Consider the following 18,050-nt stretch of genomic DNA (forward strand, 5'->3'; position numbering starts at 1 on the left):
CAGTGAAAATGAATAAGGCATTTTTACTCTAATAGCTGCTGGCTTCTATTGCAGTCTTGGAGCTCCCCTCTGTACTCCTTTGCAACCAGAGGTCTTCTCTGACACAGGCTGTAAATTATTTTCATGGACACCACCACTACACAAGTGATCCCTTCCATGAACAAAAGATGGTTATATGTGGAACATCTGTCAGACATATTCCACACCAGATCAGAGAGCTACATAACATATGCCTTCTCAAACCACTGTTGGCTAAACAATTTTGTAGTAAAGTCAAGTGCCATCTCTTTTCCCATTTATTATAATCTCCTGTTGTGCAATAAAAAAATACATCAATTTTCCAGAGGCCCAGAGTTTGTCTTATATTTCCAGGTAGCTCCTTTCTTCTTATGTCCTTCACTTCTACATTTTCCCACCCCCTGTTTTCTTTTTTGCATTGATACATTTTTTTAATTTTTTTATTCTGTTAATAGATTTTGAAAAGCTGTGTAAAGCATTCTCCAAATGAATCATGCAAATTAGCATTTTATCATTAGAGGTAGAAAGTATTTTTGAAATACTACTTGAATTATTACTGTAAAATATTATTGTAATATTACACATTCTTGCCAGTTACATATCTAGCCCTCCTTATTAGTCTTCCTCACTGCTAATAGAATTAGTAGCATAGCATAGCTAACCAAATACCTAGCCGGACTATCTGCATTGGTCGTTTTTGCACTAACTGTTTTGACTCATCACATACGCTGCTGCTATTGTTTATTATCTATCCTGTTGTCTAGTCACTTTACCCCTACATACAGGGCCTTCGGAAAGTATTCAGACCCATTGACTTTTTCCACATTTAGTTACTTAACAGCCTTGTTCTAAAATGGATTACATAAAAAAATCCTCAGCAATCTACACACAACACCCCATAATGACTAAGCAAAAACTGTTTTTTAGACATTTTTACAAATGTATTCAAAATAAAAAACTGAAATACCATATTTACATAAGTATTCAGAACCTTTGCTATGAGACTCAAAATTGAGCTCAGATGCATCCTGTTTCCATTGATCATCCTTGAGATGTTTCTACAACTTGATTGGAGTCTACCTGTGGTAAATTTAATTGATTGGACATGATTTGGAAAGGCACACACCTGTCAATGTAAGGTCCCACAGTTGACAGTGCATGTCAGAGCAAAAAACCAAGCCATGAGGTCGAAGGAATTGTCCGTAGAGCACCGAGACAGGATTGTGTTGAGGCACAGATCTGGGGAAAGGTACCGAAACATTTCTGCAGCATTGAAGGTCCCCAAGAACACAGTGGCCTCCATCATTCTTAAATGGAAGAATTTTGGAACCACCAAGACTCTTCCTAGAGCTGGCCACCCGGCAAAACTGAGCAGTCGGGGGAGATGAGCCTTGGTCAGGGAGGTGACGAAGGCACTCTGATGGTCACTCTGACAGAGCTCTACAGCTCCTCTGTGGAGATGGGAGAACCTTCCAGATGGACAATCATCTCTGCAGCACTCCACCAATCAGGCCTTTATGGTAGAGTGGCCAGATGGAAGCCACTCCTCAGTAAAAGGCACATGGCAGCTCACTTGGAGTTTGCCAAAAATCACCTAAAGACTCTCAGACCATGAGAAACAAGATTCTCTGGTCTGATGAAACCAAGATTGAACTCTTTGGCCTGAATGCCAAGCGTCACGTCTGGAGGAAACCTGGCACCATCTCTACAGTGACGCATGGTGGTGGCAGCATCATGCTGTGGGGGATGTTTTTCAGCGGCAGGAACTGGGAGACTAGTCAGGATTGAGGCAAAGATGAACAGAGCAAAGTACAGAGAGATCCTTGATGAAAAATTGCTCTAGAGCACTGAGAACATCAGACTGGGGCGACGGTTCACCTTCCAACAGGACAACGACCGTATGCACACAGCCAAGACAATGCAGGAGTGGCTTCGGGAAAAGTCTCAATGTTCTTGAGTGGCCCTGCCAGAGCCCGGACTTGAACCCAATCGAACATCTCTGGAGAGACCTGAAAATAGCTGTGCAGCAACACTCCCCATCCAACCTAACAGAGCTTGAGAGGATCTGCAGAGAAGAATGGGAGAAAATCCCCAAATACAGGTGTGCCAAGCTTGTAGCATCATATCCAAGAAGACTCGATGCTGTAATCGCTGCCAAAGGTGCTTCAACAAAGTACTGAGTAGAGGGTCTGAATACTTATGTAAATCAAATATTTCCGTTTTTTTTTAAATAAATTCACTAACATTTCTAAAAAACAGTTTTTGCTCTGTCATTATGGGGTATTGTGTGTAGATTGATGAGGGGAAAAAACAATGTAATATATATTAAAATAAAGCTACACGGTTCAGCACCCGGCGGTCCCGTTCTTTGAGCTTGTGTGGCCTACCACTTCACGGATTAGCTGTTGTTGCTCTTAGTCATTTCTATTTCACAATATCAGCACTTACAGTTGACCAGGGCAGCTCTAGCAGGGCAGAAATTTGACTAATTGACTTGTTGGAAAGGTGGCATCCTATGACGGTGCCACGTTGCTAGTCACTGACTTCTTCAGTACGAGCCATTCTACTGCCAATCTTTGGAGATTGCATGGCTGTGTTCTTCGTTTTATACACTTATTAGCAACGGGTGTGGCTGAACTAGCCAAATCCACAAATTGGAAGGGGTGTCCACATACTTTTGGTGCAGTGTAACTGCCTCACTTACCTCGTACCCCTGCAAATCAACTCGGTACTGGTAGCCTGTGTATATAGCCAAAAGATTGTTACTCATTTTGTATTTACTCCTTGTTATTTATTATTATTTTTTTAATTTTTCTCTCTGCATTGTTGGGAAGTAAGCCTTTCACTGTTAGTCTACACCTGTTTACAAAGCATGTGACAATATTTGATTTGATTAGACTTACTAGCCCATGCTGCTGCTTGCTTGCCTCCAAACTGACTCTCCAATGCAGGATGACATAACACCCTAGCACGATGAGTTAGCTTAATCTTTTTTTGGCCTCCTCAGCAATGATGGGTGCTGACGTTATCAAAGTTTGAGCGCTTCTTACAGTCCACCCAGTTTTCCTCTGATTGTGGCTGGCTGCTTTGGGGAACTTATACTTCATTTTTTTGTAATTCTCTTTTTATTAGAATGTTATTTTATTTTAACATGGGTTTCATAGACAACCAAAGCGTACCACAAAGACTAAGTACAATAAAAGGAAATAGGATACAGCAAAACATTATACAAAAAGGCAGTCATAAAATAGAGAGAAAAATATATATACAAACATAATTATAACATGGGGCATTTATGGGAGGACTACATAGGACCACAATGGAGACCAGATTTTCCTCTATGTATCAGACTTCTGGTGTAAATCGAAGGTAAGTTTCTCTAGGGATAGAATAGCAGAAGCTTGAGAAAGCCACATTCTCGCAGATGGTACTTCAGGTGTGGACCAAATCAAATCAAATTTCATTAGTCACATACACATGGTTAGCAGATGTTATTGCGAGTGTAGCGAAATGCTTGTGCTTCTAGTCCCGACAGCGCAGCAATATCTAACATGTAATCTAACAATTCCACAACAACTACCTAATACACACAAATCTAAATAAAGGAATGGAATAAGAATATATACATAAAAATATATGGATGAGCAATGACTGAGAGGCATAGGCAAGATGCAATAGATGGCATAAAATACAGCATATACATATGGGATGAGTAATGCAAGATATGTAAACATTATTAAAGTGGCATTATTAAAGTGACTAGTGATCCATTTATTAAAGTGGTCAATGATTTCAAGTCTGTATGTAGGTAGCAGCCTCTCTGTGTTAGTGATGGCTGTTTAACAGTCTGACGGCCTTGAGATAGAAACTGTTTTTCAGTCTCTCGGTCCCAGGTTTGATGCACCTGTACTGACATTGCCTTCTGGATGGTAGCGGGGTGAACAGGCAGTGGCTCGGGTGGTTGTTGTCCTTGATTATCTTTTTGACCTTCCTGTGACATCGAGTGTTCTGGAGGGCAGGTAGTTTGCCCCCGGTGATACGTTGTGCCACCCTCTGCAGAGCATAATAATAACAATATGCATTTTTTGGCTAAGTAAACAAGGGTATTGAACAGACGTTCAGAGTCAGGGTCAAACACAACGTTACAATAAAAGTAGAGCAAATATAAATTCAGAGCAGACCAGTAATATAGTTGCAGATTTGGCAGAGACGCCTCCTAAATCCTTAGGCTTATTTAGTTTGGTAAATTTGGTTCTAGATTTCTTATTGTTCCAGATATATTTAGATATATTGGCATTAATTTTCTGAAAAAAAGGACTGAGATAGATGGCAGGGGATATATTGGAATAGATAATTTAGCCAAGGAAGGATATTCATCTTGACAACATTAATCATGCCAAAAAGAGAGTTTGTTAGGGTAGAGCAGTTAATCACGTCCTGTTTAATCTTTGTGAGCAAAGGCATATAATTTGAAGTGATCAGGTCTTTAAGATTTGGAGTAACATATGTGCCCAAGTATTTTAAGCTTGTTTCGATCAATTGGAATGGAGATATCGTTTCTAAGTTGATCGTAGAGGGGACATTCAAAGATAAAGCCATGAATATATCAACCTTAATTTTGTACTCTGACAGGTTACCATATTCAGATATGATGTCCATTACTGCAGTGACAGACGTCTCTGGTTTAGACATGTATAAAGCACATCATCAGCAAATAAGGAAATGCTATGCTCTTAATCACCCATAGAGATGCCCCTGATGTTATTACTAGACCTTATTGCCTCATCCAGTCGTTGTACGACTAATGAGAACAGAGCAGGAGATAAAGGACAGCCTCGACGACATCCCCTACCGATAGGAAATCTTTCTGATAATTTACCATTTGTGTTAACTGCCGCTGATGGGTCAGAATTAAGTCATTTTACTAAATTAATAAAACGGTCACCCAGATTCACTTTTTCTAATAGAGCAAAAAATAATTTCCACTCAACTCTATTGAAGGCCTTTTTGGCATCGAGAGAGACAATGAGTGCATGGTCTTTAATTCTGCCAAGGTGGTTTATGATATTCAAAGCACGTCTCACATTGTCCATTCCAAATCGATCTTGTACATTGTGAAATATAGAGAGATTTATTGAAGTCGCAAAACTTATTATTGATACGCAATGGATAAGAAGTAGAGCCATCTGCCATCCTTATAGACTTAATCGATCTTTCATTCTGTTCTTTTAATAAGCCTCAGCGTCCCGCTAGCGGGACAACTTCCGGTGAAACTGGAGGGCGCAATTCAAATAAATAATCATAAAAATTATGAATATTAAACATTTTGGTACCGGTTGAAAGCTTAAATTGTTGTTAATCTAACTGCACTGTCTGATTTACTGGAGCTATTACAGCAAAAGCATGCCATGCGATTGTTTGAGGATGACACCCCACATCAAAATATTTTTCCACTGGCACAGATTTCATAAATTCATAAATAGCGATTAAATATTCACCTACTTTTTGAAAATCTTCCTCTGATTTGTCATCCAAAGGGTCCCAGCTATAACATGTAGTGTCGTTTTGTTAGATAAAATCCTTCTTTATATCCCAAAAAGTCAGTCTAGTTGGCACCATCGATTTGAGTATTCCACTCATTCAACTTGCAAAGAAAGGAGTGCGAAAATCTACCCCTAAACTTCTGTTTCATTTCTCAGATACCCAAAAATGTAATCAAACTATAATATTTCTTACGGAAAGAAGTATGTTCAATAGGAAACCAATTTTAGCAGGTTGCTTTTTGTCTTCTTGGCGCGCGCAAACACGGATTTTCAAGCCGGTATCCTTGTACTAAAACTGTTATTTCTTATTCGTTATTCAAGTTACAAGCCTGAAACTTGAACATAGACTGCTGACACCCCGTGGAAGCCATAGGAATTGCATCCTGGGAGCTAGAATTGAGAATTCCCTAAAACTGACCATTGGATGAGCATGGTCTCTCTAAAGAAAATTATTCTGGGCTGGTTTTTCTTTGGATTTTCTGCTACCATATCTATTGTGTTATACTGTCCTACATTATTTTAACATTTCTTCAAACTTCAAAGTGTTTTCTTTCCAATGGTACCAATTATATGCATATCCTGGCTTCAGGGCCTGAGTAACAGGCAGTTTACTTTGGGCACGTCATTCAGTCAGGAAGTGGAGAAAAAAGTGACCTAGCCTGATGAAGTTGGTGTGCAGTAGATGGCTCGGACAGTTACCGAAAAAAAATAAAAATTGACATGCTTTGTTGAGTTTGGCCTTAGCACAAGCTAGTGAATTCCAGTTCACCTGGGTTGGCTGTTGTCTATAAAAAAGTTCTAGATGCTATACTTCAGCCTCCAATTTTTCCCTATTTTCCATTCTAAGCTTCTTGATCAGAGAGGCTTGGAAAATAATATAACCACTTATGGTTGCTTTTAGCAGGATCCCAGCTAGTTGCAGCTCAGACAGGATTGTTGAGCCAGTAATGTGATCATTTATATTTTATCACAGAGCAGATTCCTTCATTGTTAAGCAGAGACATTAAGTCCCCAATATCTGATTTGGGGGATTGTTTTGCCAATTTCAATATCTATATACACTGGGGCATGGTCAGAAATTACTATAGAACCAATAGCACATGATTGGACAACGTGCATGTAAGTGGGCATAAAAATATTGTCCAATCTAAAATAGAGTAGAAGGTATAGTCTCTGACATTAGGATTTAGCTCTCTCCATACATTTACTAAACCAGATGAATCACAAACGCTTCTGAGAGCTTTTGAGGCTCTATGATTCGAGACTGGAGCAGTTAATGATTTATTCAATTTATCCAATGTCAAGAGTGTGCAAAGCTGTCATCAAGGCAAAGGGTGGCTACTTTGAAGAATCTCAAATATAAAATATATTTTGATTGATTTAACACCTTGTTGGTTACTACATGATTCCATATGTGTTATTTCATAGTTTTGATGTCTTCACTATTATTCTACAATGTAGAAAATAGTAAAAATAAAGAAAACCCCTGGAATGAGTAGGTGTGTCCAAACTTTTGACTGGTACTCTTATTGCGGTGCATGGACTGCTGAAATAAAAGTTTCTCACCTTCACATACATAAACTGGCCATGTGTGCACCCTAATAACATAACTAGCTGCCTTCACGAATCTGGGTTCTGTGCTGCTGTTGAGTGGATATTGTCCCGGTAGAAGGTGAGCGCAGACTAGGGTTCGTAAAATGTGTGGCTAGCCCCCTGGAAAATACTGCAATCCTGAATTTAGCCAAGTGTATCAGGCGATATCTGACTCCTGCCTTGTGAAGGTGGGCTTTTACATCTTTATATGCAGCTCTGCCTCTTGCCAGGTCTGCCGAGTAATCTGGGAAGATATGGATACGCTTGTCATTGTAGTTCAACTGTCCTCTTTCGCGGGAGGTCCGAAGAATTTTCTCTTTGGTCTGGATGTAATGTAAGCGGAGCAGCATTACTCTGGGAGGGCGACCGGGCTGTGGTTTTGCTGCTAGAGTGCGATGCGCCCTGTTGATGACTGTGGGCCTGTCAAACGTTTCTCTGTCGATGAAGTCTTGCAGGAAAGAGGCCATGAACTCGGTAGGATTGCACCCTTCCGTTCCTTCTGGGATTCTGACCACACATATTTTCTGTCTCCGGGAACGGTTTTACTGTTAAGCTAGACTACTGTGGCTCAGTTGGTAGAGCATGGTGTTTGCAACGCCAGGGATGTGGGTTCGATTCCCACTGGGGGCCAGTACAGGAAAACAAGGAAAAAATAAGAATGAAATGTATGAATTCACTACTGTAAGTTGCTCTGGATAAGAGTGTCTGCTAAAAAGTTTTAACCTTTAGCTTCACATTCTCGGGGGTAAGATCGTTGTTTTTGGTCTCCAATTCGGTAAGCCGCTTATCGATGTTGGTCAATGATGTTTCCAAATCCTTTATTTTTTTGGCTTTCTGTCGTGATAGTTGTTTGTAGTGTTGCCATAGTTGATTGGACTTCTGTCATAATTTCAGGTCGTAGACTTGACACAGAGGAACAAAGTTCGTTCATGAAGTCAGAGCGTAGTGTAGCCATTTCTGCATGGATGGTGACTAGCATCTCCATAATGTTAGCATCCACCATCTTGTTGCTAGTCTTCTTGTTTACCGTTTCATCTTGTTTTCCAGGTTCCAGACATATCCAACAATGCCACCCAAATGTTGTTAGAGCCAGTAGGTGTGCAGAGTGTGTTCCATTACACAAACTTGGATGCAGCGCATCAGTGATATTAACAAGAATGAAGCAATGCACTGGCCTTTTGAAGATCAACAAACACAATTTCCATACAGCTTTGGTATTGTTTTATGTACTGTTGAGCTGCTTTATTTAATCTCATTATGTGTTTTTTGTGTAGGATACATTGATGTATTTCATAACAATGTTTGTCTGTCACCAGCTGGCTGGTAATGGGTGGATTAGGTGGTTTATTATCGCTAAGCGCAAGACACAACTGAGTGAACCAACCAGTGACATGTTTACCAGGGTGTTGGACAGTGTCTGATTTGGTCCACCATAAAAATGTTTGTTAAGGTTAGGGATAGGGTTCGGGTTGTGCCATAACCCTTTCCCTAATTCTAGCTTCATGCCCACATCCCGGTTCAACCCTAACCTTAGCTTCAACCACAACTCTAACCCTAACCCTTGCTTTATGTATGTATGTACTAGAGGTCGACCGATTAATCGGAATGGCCGATTAATTAGGGCCGATTTCAAGTTTTCATAACAATCGGTAATCGGTATTTTAGGATTTTTTAAATATATTTTTTTACAACTTTATTTAACTAGGCAAGTCAGTTAAGAACACGTTCTTATTTTCAATGACGTCCTAGGAATGGTGGGTTAACTGCCTTGTTCAGGGGCAGAAGGACAGATTTTTACCTTGTCAGCTCGGGGATTCGTTTTTTGCAACCTTCGGTTACTAGTCCAACGCTCTAACCACCTGCCTTACATTGCACTCCATGAGGAGCCTGCGTGGCAGGCTGACTACCTGTTACCGAGGGCAGCAAGAAGCCAAGGTAAGTTGCTAGCTAGCATTAAACTTATCTTATAAAAAGCAATCAATCTTAACATAATCACTAGTTAACTACACATGGTTGATGATATTACTAGTTTATCTAGCATGTCCTGCGTTGCATATAATCGATGTGGTGCCTGTTAATTTCTCATCGAATCACAGCCTACTTCGCCAAACGGGTGATGATTTAACAAGCGCATTCGCGAAAAAAAGCACTGTCGTTGCACTAATGGGTACCTAACCATAAACATCAATGCCTTTCTTTAAAATCAATACACAAGTATATATTTTTAAACCTGCACATTTAGTTAATATTGCCTGCTAACATGAATTTCTTATAACTAGGGAAACTGTGACACTTCTCTTGCGTTCCGTGCAAGCAGTCAGGGTATATGCAGCAGTTTGGGCCGCCTGGCTCGTTGCGAACTGTGTGAAGTCCATTTATTCCTAACAAAGACCGTAATTAATTTGCCAGAATTGTACATAATTATGACATAACATTGAAGGTTGTACAATGTAACAGCAATATTTAGACTTAGGGATGCCATCCGTTAGATAAAATATGGAACGGTTCCGTATTTCACTGAAAGAATAAACGTTTTGTTTTCGAAATGATAGTTTTCGGATTCAACCATATTAATAACCAAAGGCTCATATTTCTGTGTGTTATTATGTTATAATTAAGTCTATGATTTGATATTTGATAGAGCAGTCTGACTGAGCGATGGAAGGCAGCAGCAGGCTCGTAAGCATTCATTCAAACAGCACTTTCGTGCGTTTGCCAGCAGCTCTTCGCTGTGCATCATGCATTGAGCTGTTTATGACTTCAAGCCTATCAACTCCCGAGATTAGGCTGGTGTAACCGATGTGAAATGGCTAGCTAGTTAGCGGGGTGCGCGCTAATAGCGTTTCAAACGTCACTCGCTCTGAGACTTGGAGTGGTTGTTCCCCTTGCTCTGCAAGGGCCGCGGCTTTTGTGGAGTGATGGGTAATAATGCTTCGAGGGTGGCTGTTGTCGATGTGTTCCTGGTTCGAGCCCAGGTAGGGGCGAGGAGAGGGACGGAAGCTATACTGTTACACTGGCAATACTAAAGTGCCTATAAGAACATCCAATAGTCAAAGGTATATGAAATACAAATGGTATAGAGAGAAATAGTCCTATAATTCCTATAATAACTACAACCTAAAACTTCTTACCTGGGAATATTGAAGACTCATGTTAAAAGGAACCACCAGCTTTCATATGTTCTCATGTTCTGAGCAAGGAACTTTGACGTTAGCTTTTTTTACATGGCACATATTGCACTTACTTTCTTCTCCAACACTTTGTTTGGAAAACAACACCTGCTTGACAACTACCACTGTTACACAGACAAAGATATATTTATGTTAAACTTGTCGATTGGACCCATGTCATAATAGAAAAAACATCTTTGAGTGCAAATAAATCTCCTGCAATGACCAAATAAAACACCTTAATTTTGGTGAGACGTAAAGGCAAGCGACATAAACATATTTTTTTGAAAACGTACAGTATGTGCTTCTTTTGAAATAATCATACCAATATACATGACATGTTAATGATGTATTCTACAGCTGTTTGTCTAATAAAAATACATTTTGGAATACTCTTTCATTTGTTGGTTCACTTTTAATATTTGGTGTCAAACCAACTTTATGATGCTACTAGAAAGTATTTTGTTTATCCACATTTTCATTGTTTAGCCGTAAAATCCAGAACATTAAAACAACAACAATTACAGGGTGAATGGCTCAAAGGCATCAGTTCTTTACAATGAACAAACAAAGATATCAAATGTTTTAAAAGCATACATTTGAGAAGCAACTGAAAGTCAATACGGTGACCTACTGTATCTTGTTAAGCTGTGGTAACAAACACATTACACCATCAACAGATGCACATGATGGATGAAGGGCTGGGGACCAGGGCACTGACTGACAGGCGGATTCAGGGCTTCAGTGAGGGCTTAGTGGCTTGACATTTAGAGGCAATGAAAGTGAATATTGCATTTTGAAAAGCAGATACATAGATTGAATGCTATGATATGCTATGATAAATAACATAAAAGGGCACCTCTGAGAAATTATGGAATTCATACTTTATTACAATTTTTAAGAAGGAATAAGATGTAGTTTGAAGACAGTTTCATGTTTTTCTTGTTCAATGCCCTTCTAAAATAAAGGGGGAATGTTATGGCGTGTTTATGAAGACCTACATTCTTATCATTGTTAAGTGAACAGATAGTCTCAGATTATGTTCATGTGGCAGCTACATCTTAAGTGTCTATTGAACCTCACTTGTTATTATGTGGAAAAATTAAGATACATTTGTGAATTTAGATAAATAGTCTCTCTCTGAACAATATTTTCTTTAAATATACACACTGAACCACTGAATAGTAATATTAAAACATACAAGCAACTAATAATACATGATAATGTATGCCTGCTTGATATACAATACTTTACAAAAGGTTTGAATTGCTGGCATACGTTCGTTCGTTCACTGTAGTGAAGAGTCAAGACACACCTATGTGGCCATGAAAGGGACTTGTTAAGACAAATAAAGCAAAGATTTGACATCACAATGTTTTCTTTGCAAATCTCTATGGAAAATGCCTAAAAACAACCCAGTTCTGATTCTAAAACAAAAATATTATGGATTTAAAATACACATTCTGATTTATTTACTTCACCAGAACCATGAATTGAGAGATATGCTGCCCCCTGGTGGTTAAATTGAAGTGAACGTGATGAGAACAATAATGCATAAAATGTGTTGCAGCAGGCTTTGCTTCCAGATAGCAAACAAATAACAACCCAGGACACTTCACCTAGGGACTATCTTAGAAAAGAACCGGCAGCATTAATGTCTATTGTGTTTCTGTCTGTCTTGACAGACAGAAGCATCCTTCACTCATGCTGCAAAACATACCATCGTAAAACTGACTGTCCTACCGAGCCTTGACTTTGGCGATGTAATATACAAAATATCCTCCAACACTCTACTCAGCAAATTGGATGCAGTCTATCACAGTGCCATCCGTTTTGTCACCAAAGCCCCATATACTACCCACCACTGCGACTTGTATGCTCTCTTTGGCTGGCCCTCGCTTCATATTCGTCGCCAAACCCACTGTCTCCAGGTCATCTATAAGTCTTTGCTAGGTAAAGCCCCGCCTTATCTCAGCTCACTGGTCACCATAGCAACACCCACCCGTAGCACGCGCTCCAGCAGGTATATTTCACTGGTCACCGCCAAAACCAATTCCCCTTCGGCCACCTTTCATCCAGTTCTCTGCTGCCAATGACTGGAACGAATTGCAAAAATCACTGAAGCTGGAGACTCATATCTCCCTCATTAACTTTAAGCATCAGCTGTCAGAGCAGCTCACAGATCATTGCAGCTGTAAATAGCCCATCTGTAAATATCCCATCCAACTACCTCATCCCCATATAGTTTTTTTTTTTTTGCTCCTTTGCACCCCAGTATCTCGACTTGCACATTCATCTTATGCACACCTATCACTCCAGTGTTAATTGCTAAATTGTAATTACTTCGCCACTACGGCCTATTTATTGCCTTACCTCCCTAATCTTACCTCATTTGCACACACTGTATATAGATTTAATCTATTGTGTTATTGACTGTACGTTTGTTAATCCATGTGTAACTCTGTGTTGTTGTTTGTATCACACTGCTTAGCTTTATCTTGGCCAGGTTGCAGTTGTAAATGAGAACTTGTTCTCAACTGGCCTACCTGGTTAAATAAAGGTTAAATATATATATATATTTTTTTGAAATAGCCTTTGAACTGTGAGATTTTTCTGTTAGTCACAGCTCAGGTCATTATGTACAAGTGATATCTGGAGCAGCCAAAGAGCAGTACTTGTGTCTGACCCAGCCAGAGTATGACCACACCTCAGTGAATCACCAGTACATCCCCGTCCCTCAGCCCGAAGTGGGTCTTGTGCTTGTCAAATAGCTGTGTAAGGGAGCTTACGTACATGGTGTGGTAATGATTCACTTCTTCTTGGCTGGGTGAACTGATCTTGGGCATCTCCATGGGTTTACCAACTGAAAGACAAAATCATTTTCTAACCAGATGACAGTCTCAGTGTTACTCAACCTAAAATAGATCAAAATGCACTTGAATTCTATACTGAACAAAAATATAAATGCAGCATGCAACAACTTTTTTACTGAGTTACAGTTCATAGAAATAAATCAGTCAATTGAAATAAATTCATTAGGCCATAATCAATGTATTTCACATGACTGGGCAGGAGTTTTTCCCAACAAAATGGCTTTATTACAGACATGAATAAATAAGACAAATAAGCTTTTTGTGTGAATGGAACATTTCTGGGATCTTTTATTTCAGCTCATGAAACATGGGACCAACACTTTACATGTTGCATTATATTTTTGTTCAGTATAGATTAGATCCAAGGCCATTCTCCACATACATAACTTGGTGGCACTTTGTTTTAGGGGAACAGAAATGACTGAGAAATGACATCGTCAAATGGTAATTACATAGCAATAACTTTACAGAAGACCCCTTGTATTTCTAGGGAATATGGTAAGCTTACCAACTGAATTGATGGGTTTGGAGAAGGGAACCAGGCCCCAGGTGTCAGGGGAGAAGAGGCCCCGGCCCTGAAACACACAGGGGGCAAAGCCAAGGATCTTCTGTAGCCTCCTCTGGATCAGCCTCCACCACGATCCCTCATTCAGTATCAGCTGCTTATACACATCATTCTCCCCAAACGAGTACACAGGCACCAGGTCAGCCCTGGTAGACAATAACACAATAAGACACAACACAACATAGTCAGTCTCACCTCCAGATGATTAGTTTGACAGTCTGTTTAAAGTGTATCTGCTTGAATCAATGTAGCTTTCTGGTATGGATCGTTTGTGTATACCATGGGGACTTACCCTTGTTGCAGAGCCAGTTTCACAAAGCCCTTGCGGTTCTTTAAGGTGACACAATGAACTCCTGGAGTACAGTCCAGAGATTCAGCTGCCCCTCCAACAGTAATAACGACTGCATTCCCTGTCCCATTACACGACAGAATGAACTCCAGTGTGGCGCGATTCACAGGACAAATCCCTGAATAATAACAATGAATCACACTTTTTAGGAGCAATATTTACGGAACTACTCAATCATATCTATAAATGACACCGTTACTGTCCTTGAAGGGAAATGAATCTGCAATGTATGTTCACGTTACAAACAATCACTCATTGTTTTAGTATGGGTTGAGACTAACCAGAGACCAGTGTCCTCACCTGCAGACATCAGGTACTCTCTGACTAATGGCATGTGGAAGTTCCCAGCCAGGGTAGCCACAAATGGTGTTATTCCAGGGAACTTGGCTGAAAAACCATTGGCTTCTGTCGCAAAGTTACAAAATGCTCCAAAACAAAAGATTCCATGTGGGTGGTAGCCTAGGATATAGTTTCGATTGGGCAACAAGTTGTGAGTCTTGATGAGCTGAAGTCAGAAGATTGTTAAATATGAGACTCGACATTGAAATTATACTAAATATCAAATATTGGCCTTAACCACAGTTAATTTCCCTTTGGAATGTGACAAAGCAGTGTGCAGTTACTATCACTCACTCGGACAGGGAAGTAGTCCCGGTAGTAGGTCCAAACTGTCCAGTTCCTCACCCACGAGAACCTTCGGCCAGCTAGGAGTCAACAGACCATATCATCAACAAAAAGCTACAGTAAGTCTGAAGAACAACCAGTGCCCTACTCCAGCTGTATTCTCTATAATGTAGCTTTTAGCTTGCCTTGTTTGTGTGTGTTCCAGTCATAGACGAGCCAGGTGGTGTATGAGGCTGTGACCCACCAGTAGTCAGTCCAGAGGAGGTACAGCATCACCACAGAGCATATAGGGCCTGGTCCAACACAGAGAGAGGCAAGAGGATGAAACACAGATTAACTTTGAATTGTCAAACATCGTATTGTCTTTTAAAATCTGTGAAAATATTTTTTTTTATACAAAACAGCACACAAGTTTGAGAATCATAATTTACTATTTGTGGTGTGTCATAGCCAGTAAGAGGTTGTTCAACCTATTAACACTGTGGTGCAGTATTTATGCCCTCTAGTACGCAACAGTTTTCCAAGAATCCCAATAAAAGGCTGGCCATTTATATACTGTTCATAAATTAAAAACAAAATTCCAGTGCTTTAGCCATTTGACAGTGAATTATATAGAGCTCAGCAGATAATCTCACCTATGATAAGGAAGGAGACAATGAACTGCATGACAGAGAAGATCTGGACCTGGTTCTCCAGCCTGGGACACCAGGCCCAGCGCACAGAGAGCAGGGACTGCAGGGCCGACAGGATGCAGCCAGTGCCTGGAACACATCACATTAGGATTGATAAACTTAAATGTCAACACTTTTCTACTTAAAATGCAATCAGATTATATTTACGGGAACTTGAAAGTACACAAAATATGTAACAATATTCAACACAGTTTGTGAAAGAAATAAACCAAACTTAATTAAGAGTGAAGATACTGGAATGGATTTATTGCACTCCGGAAAAATGATCTTACCTCGCAAGACACAGGTGTATGCCGGAAGAATTGTCTTCTTAACTACAATATTGAACATAGAAAGCCAGAAATGTTAGCTGTCAAAGGCAATAAAATGAGTTCTCTATTACAACCCACATCAGTGCTCTCTCACACTTGGTTGAACAAGTTTTTACCCCTCAAAGGAGAGGCGACAGTGTGAAGGGTGCTGTGACTGTCACAGAGCACATTGTGTACGCTCTTTATTATTGCAGGGAACATCTGAACATTGTCCTTGAATATTATCTGTTTCATTATGTCAAAATGTTGCCTCACTTTAGTCATATTACATGCCATTTATAAGCTACATAAGCAAGCAATCTGGTCTCATAGACTAGGCGTCAAATAGCATACAAAATAAGATATGTTGTGTTTGGTATGGTTACATAAAACAGATGGTTACTTAAAACCTCTCTAGGGTCGGCGGGACGAAATCGTCCCACCTACTCAACAGCCAGTTGAATCCCGTGGCGCATTATTCAAATACCTTAGAAATGCTATTACTTCAATTTCTCAAACATATGACTATTTTACACCATTTTAAAGACAAGACTCTCGTTAATCTAACCACACTGTCCGATTTCAAAAAGGCTTTACAACGAAAGCAAAACATTAGATTATGTCAGCAGAGTATCCAGCCAGAAATAATCAGACACCCATTTTTCAAGCTAGCATATAATGTCACATAAACCCAAACCACAGCTAAATGCAGCACTAACCTTTGATGATCTTCATCAGATGACAACCCTAGGACATTATGTTATACAATACATGCATGTTTTGTTCAATCAAGTTCATATTTATATCAAAAACCAGCTTTTACATTAGCATGTGACGTTCAGAACTAGCATACCCCCCACAAACTTCCGGTGAATTTACTAAATTACTCACGATAAACGTTCACAAAAAACATAACAATTATTTTAAGAATTATAGATACAGAACTCCTCTATGCACTCGCTATGTCCGATTTTAAAATAGCTTTTCGGTGAAAGCACATTTTGCAATATTCTCAGTAGATAGCCCGGCATCACAGGGCTAGCTATTTAGACACCCACCAAGTTTAGCACTCACCAAAATCAGATTTACTATAAGAAAAATTTTATTACCATTGCTGTCTTCGTCAGAATGCACTCCCAGGACTTCTACTTCAATAACAAATGTTGGTTTGGTTCAAAATAATCCATAGTTATGTTCAAATATCCTCTGTTTTGTTCGTGCGTTCAAGACACTATTCAAATGGTAAAGAAGGGTGACGGGCACGACGCATTTCGTGACAAAAAAATTCTAAATATTCCATTACCGTACTTCGAAGCATGTCAACCGCTGTTTAAAATCAATTTTTATGCCATTTTTCTCGTAAAAAAGCGATAATATTCCGACCGGGAATCTGTGTTTAGGTTCAAAGACGAAAGAAAATAAAAACATGGGGTCGACTCGTGCACGCGCCTCAGCCCTTTGTCCTCTGATAGAGCACTTGCCAAAAGCACTAATGTGTTTCAACCAGTGGCTGGAATTACATAATTCAGCTTTTTCCCGCCTTCTGAGAGCCTATGGGAGCCGTAGGAAGTGTCACGTTACAGCAAAGATCCTCAGTCTTCAATAAACAGAGTCAAGAAGCTCAAGGAATGGTCAGAGAGGGCACTTCCTATACAGAATCTTCTCAGGTTTTTGCCTGCCATATGAGTTCTGTTATACTCACAGACACCATTCAAACAGTTTTAGAAACTTTAGGGTGTTTTCTATCCAAAGCCAATAATTATATGCATATTCTAGTTTCTGGGTAGTAGTAATAACCAGATTAAATCGGGTACGTTTTTTTATCCGGCCGTGTAAATACTGCCCCCTACCCCCAACAGGTTAAGGCAAAAACGAAAGTAGGGTGGTTGGTCGGGGTGGATGGGTAGGTGTATAATGTGAACATCTAGCAACTCAAAGGTTGCGAGTTTGAATCTCATCATGGACAACTTTAGCATTTTAGCTAATTAGCAACTTTTCAACTACTTACTACTTTTTAACTACTTTGCAACTACTTAGCATGTTAGCTAACCCTAACCTTAACCCTTTTAGCTAACCCTTCACCTAACCCTAACCTTAACCCTTTTAACTAACCCTTCTCCTTTCCCTAACCCTAACCTTAACCCTTTAACCTAACTCAGAAATGTAACCCTAACCTTAACCCTAACCCCTAGCCTTAATCCCTAGCCTAGCTAACGTTAGCCACCTAGCTAGAATCCGTAATATATTGCACTTTTGCAAATTCGCAACATATTGTACGTTTTGCAAATTCGTAACATATCATACTAAATGGAGTGTCTCGGATTTACATACAG

At 39.8% G+C, this 18,050-nt stretch overlaps 1 protein-coding gene across 2 annotated transcripts; it reads right to left on the bottom strand.

Moving 5' to 3' along the window:
* Window positions 1-3,980: 3,980 nt before the first annotated feature.
* On the bottom strand, window positions 3,981-16,108 carry LOC106581137 (diacylglycerol O-acyltransferase 2). Of its 2 annotated transcripts, XM_014162958.2 has the most exons (9): window positions 15,700-16,108; window positions 15,371-15,496; window positions 14,921-15,028; window positions 14,745-14,815; window positions 14,412-14,616; window positions 14,055-14,229; window positions 13,706-13,908; window positions 13,118-13,187; window positions 3,981-4,071 (listed from the first exon to the last, which is right to left on the bottom strand). In XM_014162958.2, the coding sequence occupies exons 1-9, from the start codon at window positions 15,755-15,757 to the stop codon at window positions 3,993-3,995; spliced, it is 1,095 nt and encodes a 364-aa protein (XP_014018433.1). In that variant the 5' UTR covers window positions 15,758-16,108; the 3' UTR covers window positions 3,981-3,992. The 2 variants fall into 2 exon arrangements, with proteins under 2 accessions (XP_014018433.1, XP_014018432.1); XM_014162957.2 differs by lacking the exon at window positions 3,981-4,071 and having other exon boundaries at window positions 12,841-13,187; window positions 15,700-16,107.
* Window positions 16,109-18,050: the final 1,942 nt, after the last annotated feature.

Source organism: Salmo salar, chromosome ssa20, assembly GCF_905237065.1.
Source record: "Salmo salar chromosome ssa20, Ssal_v3.1, whole genome shotgun sequence".
Lineage (NCBI taxonomy): Eukaryota > Metazoa > Chordata > Actinopteri > Salmoniformes > Salmonidae > Salmo > Salmo salar.

Coding starts and splice junctions, on each gene's coding strand:
- LOC106581137 (XM_014162957.2), bottom strand. CDS start 15,757: ATGTTCAATATTGTAGTTAAGAAGACAATTCTTCCGGCATACACCTGT. Junction 14,617..14,744: donor GGGACTACTTCCCTGTCCGA/GTGAGTGATAGT, acceptor TTCTGACTTCAG/CTCATCAAGACTCACAACTT. Junction 14,230..14,411: donor AGAGTACCTGATGTCTGCAG/GTGAGGACACTG, acceptor GTTATTATTCAG/GGATTTGTCCTGTGAATCGC.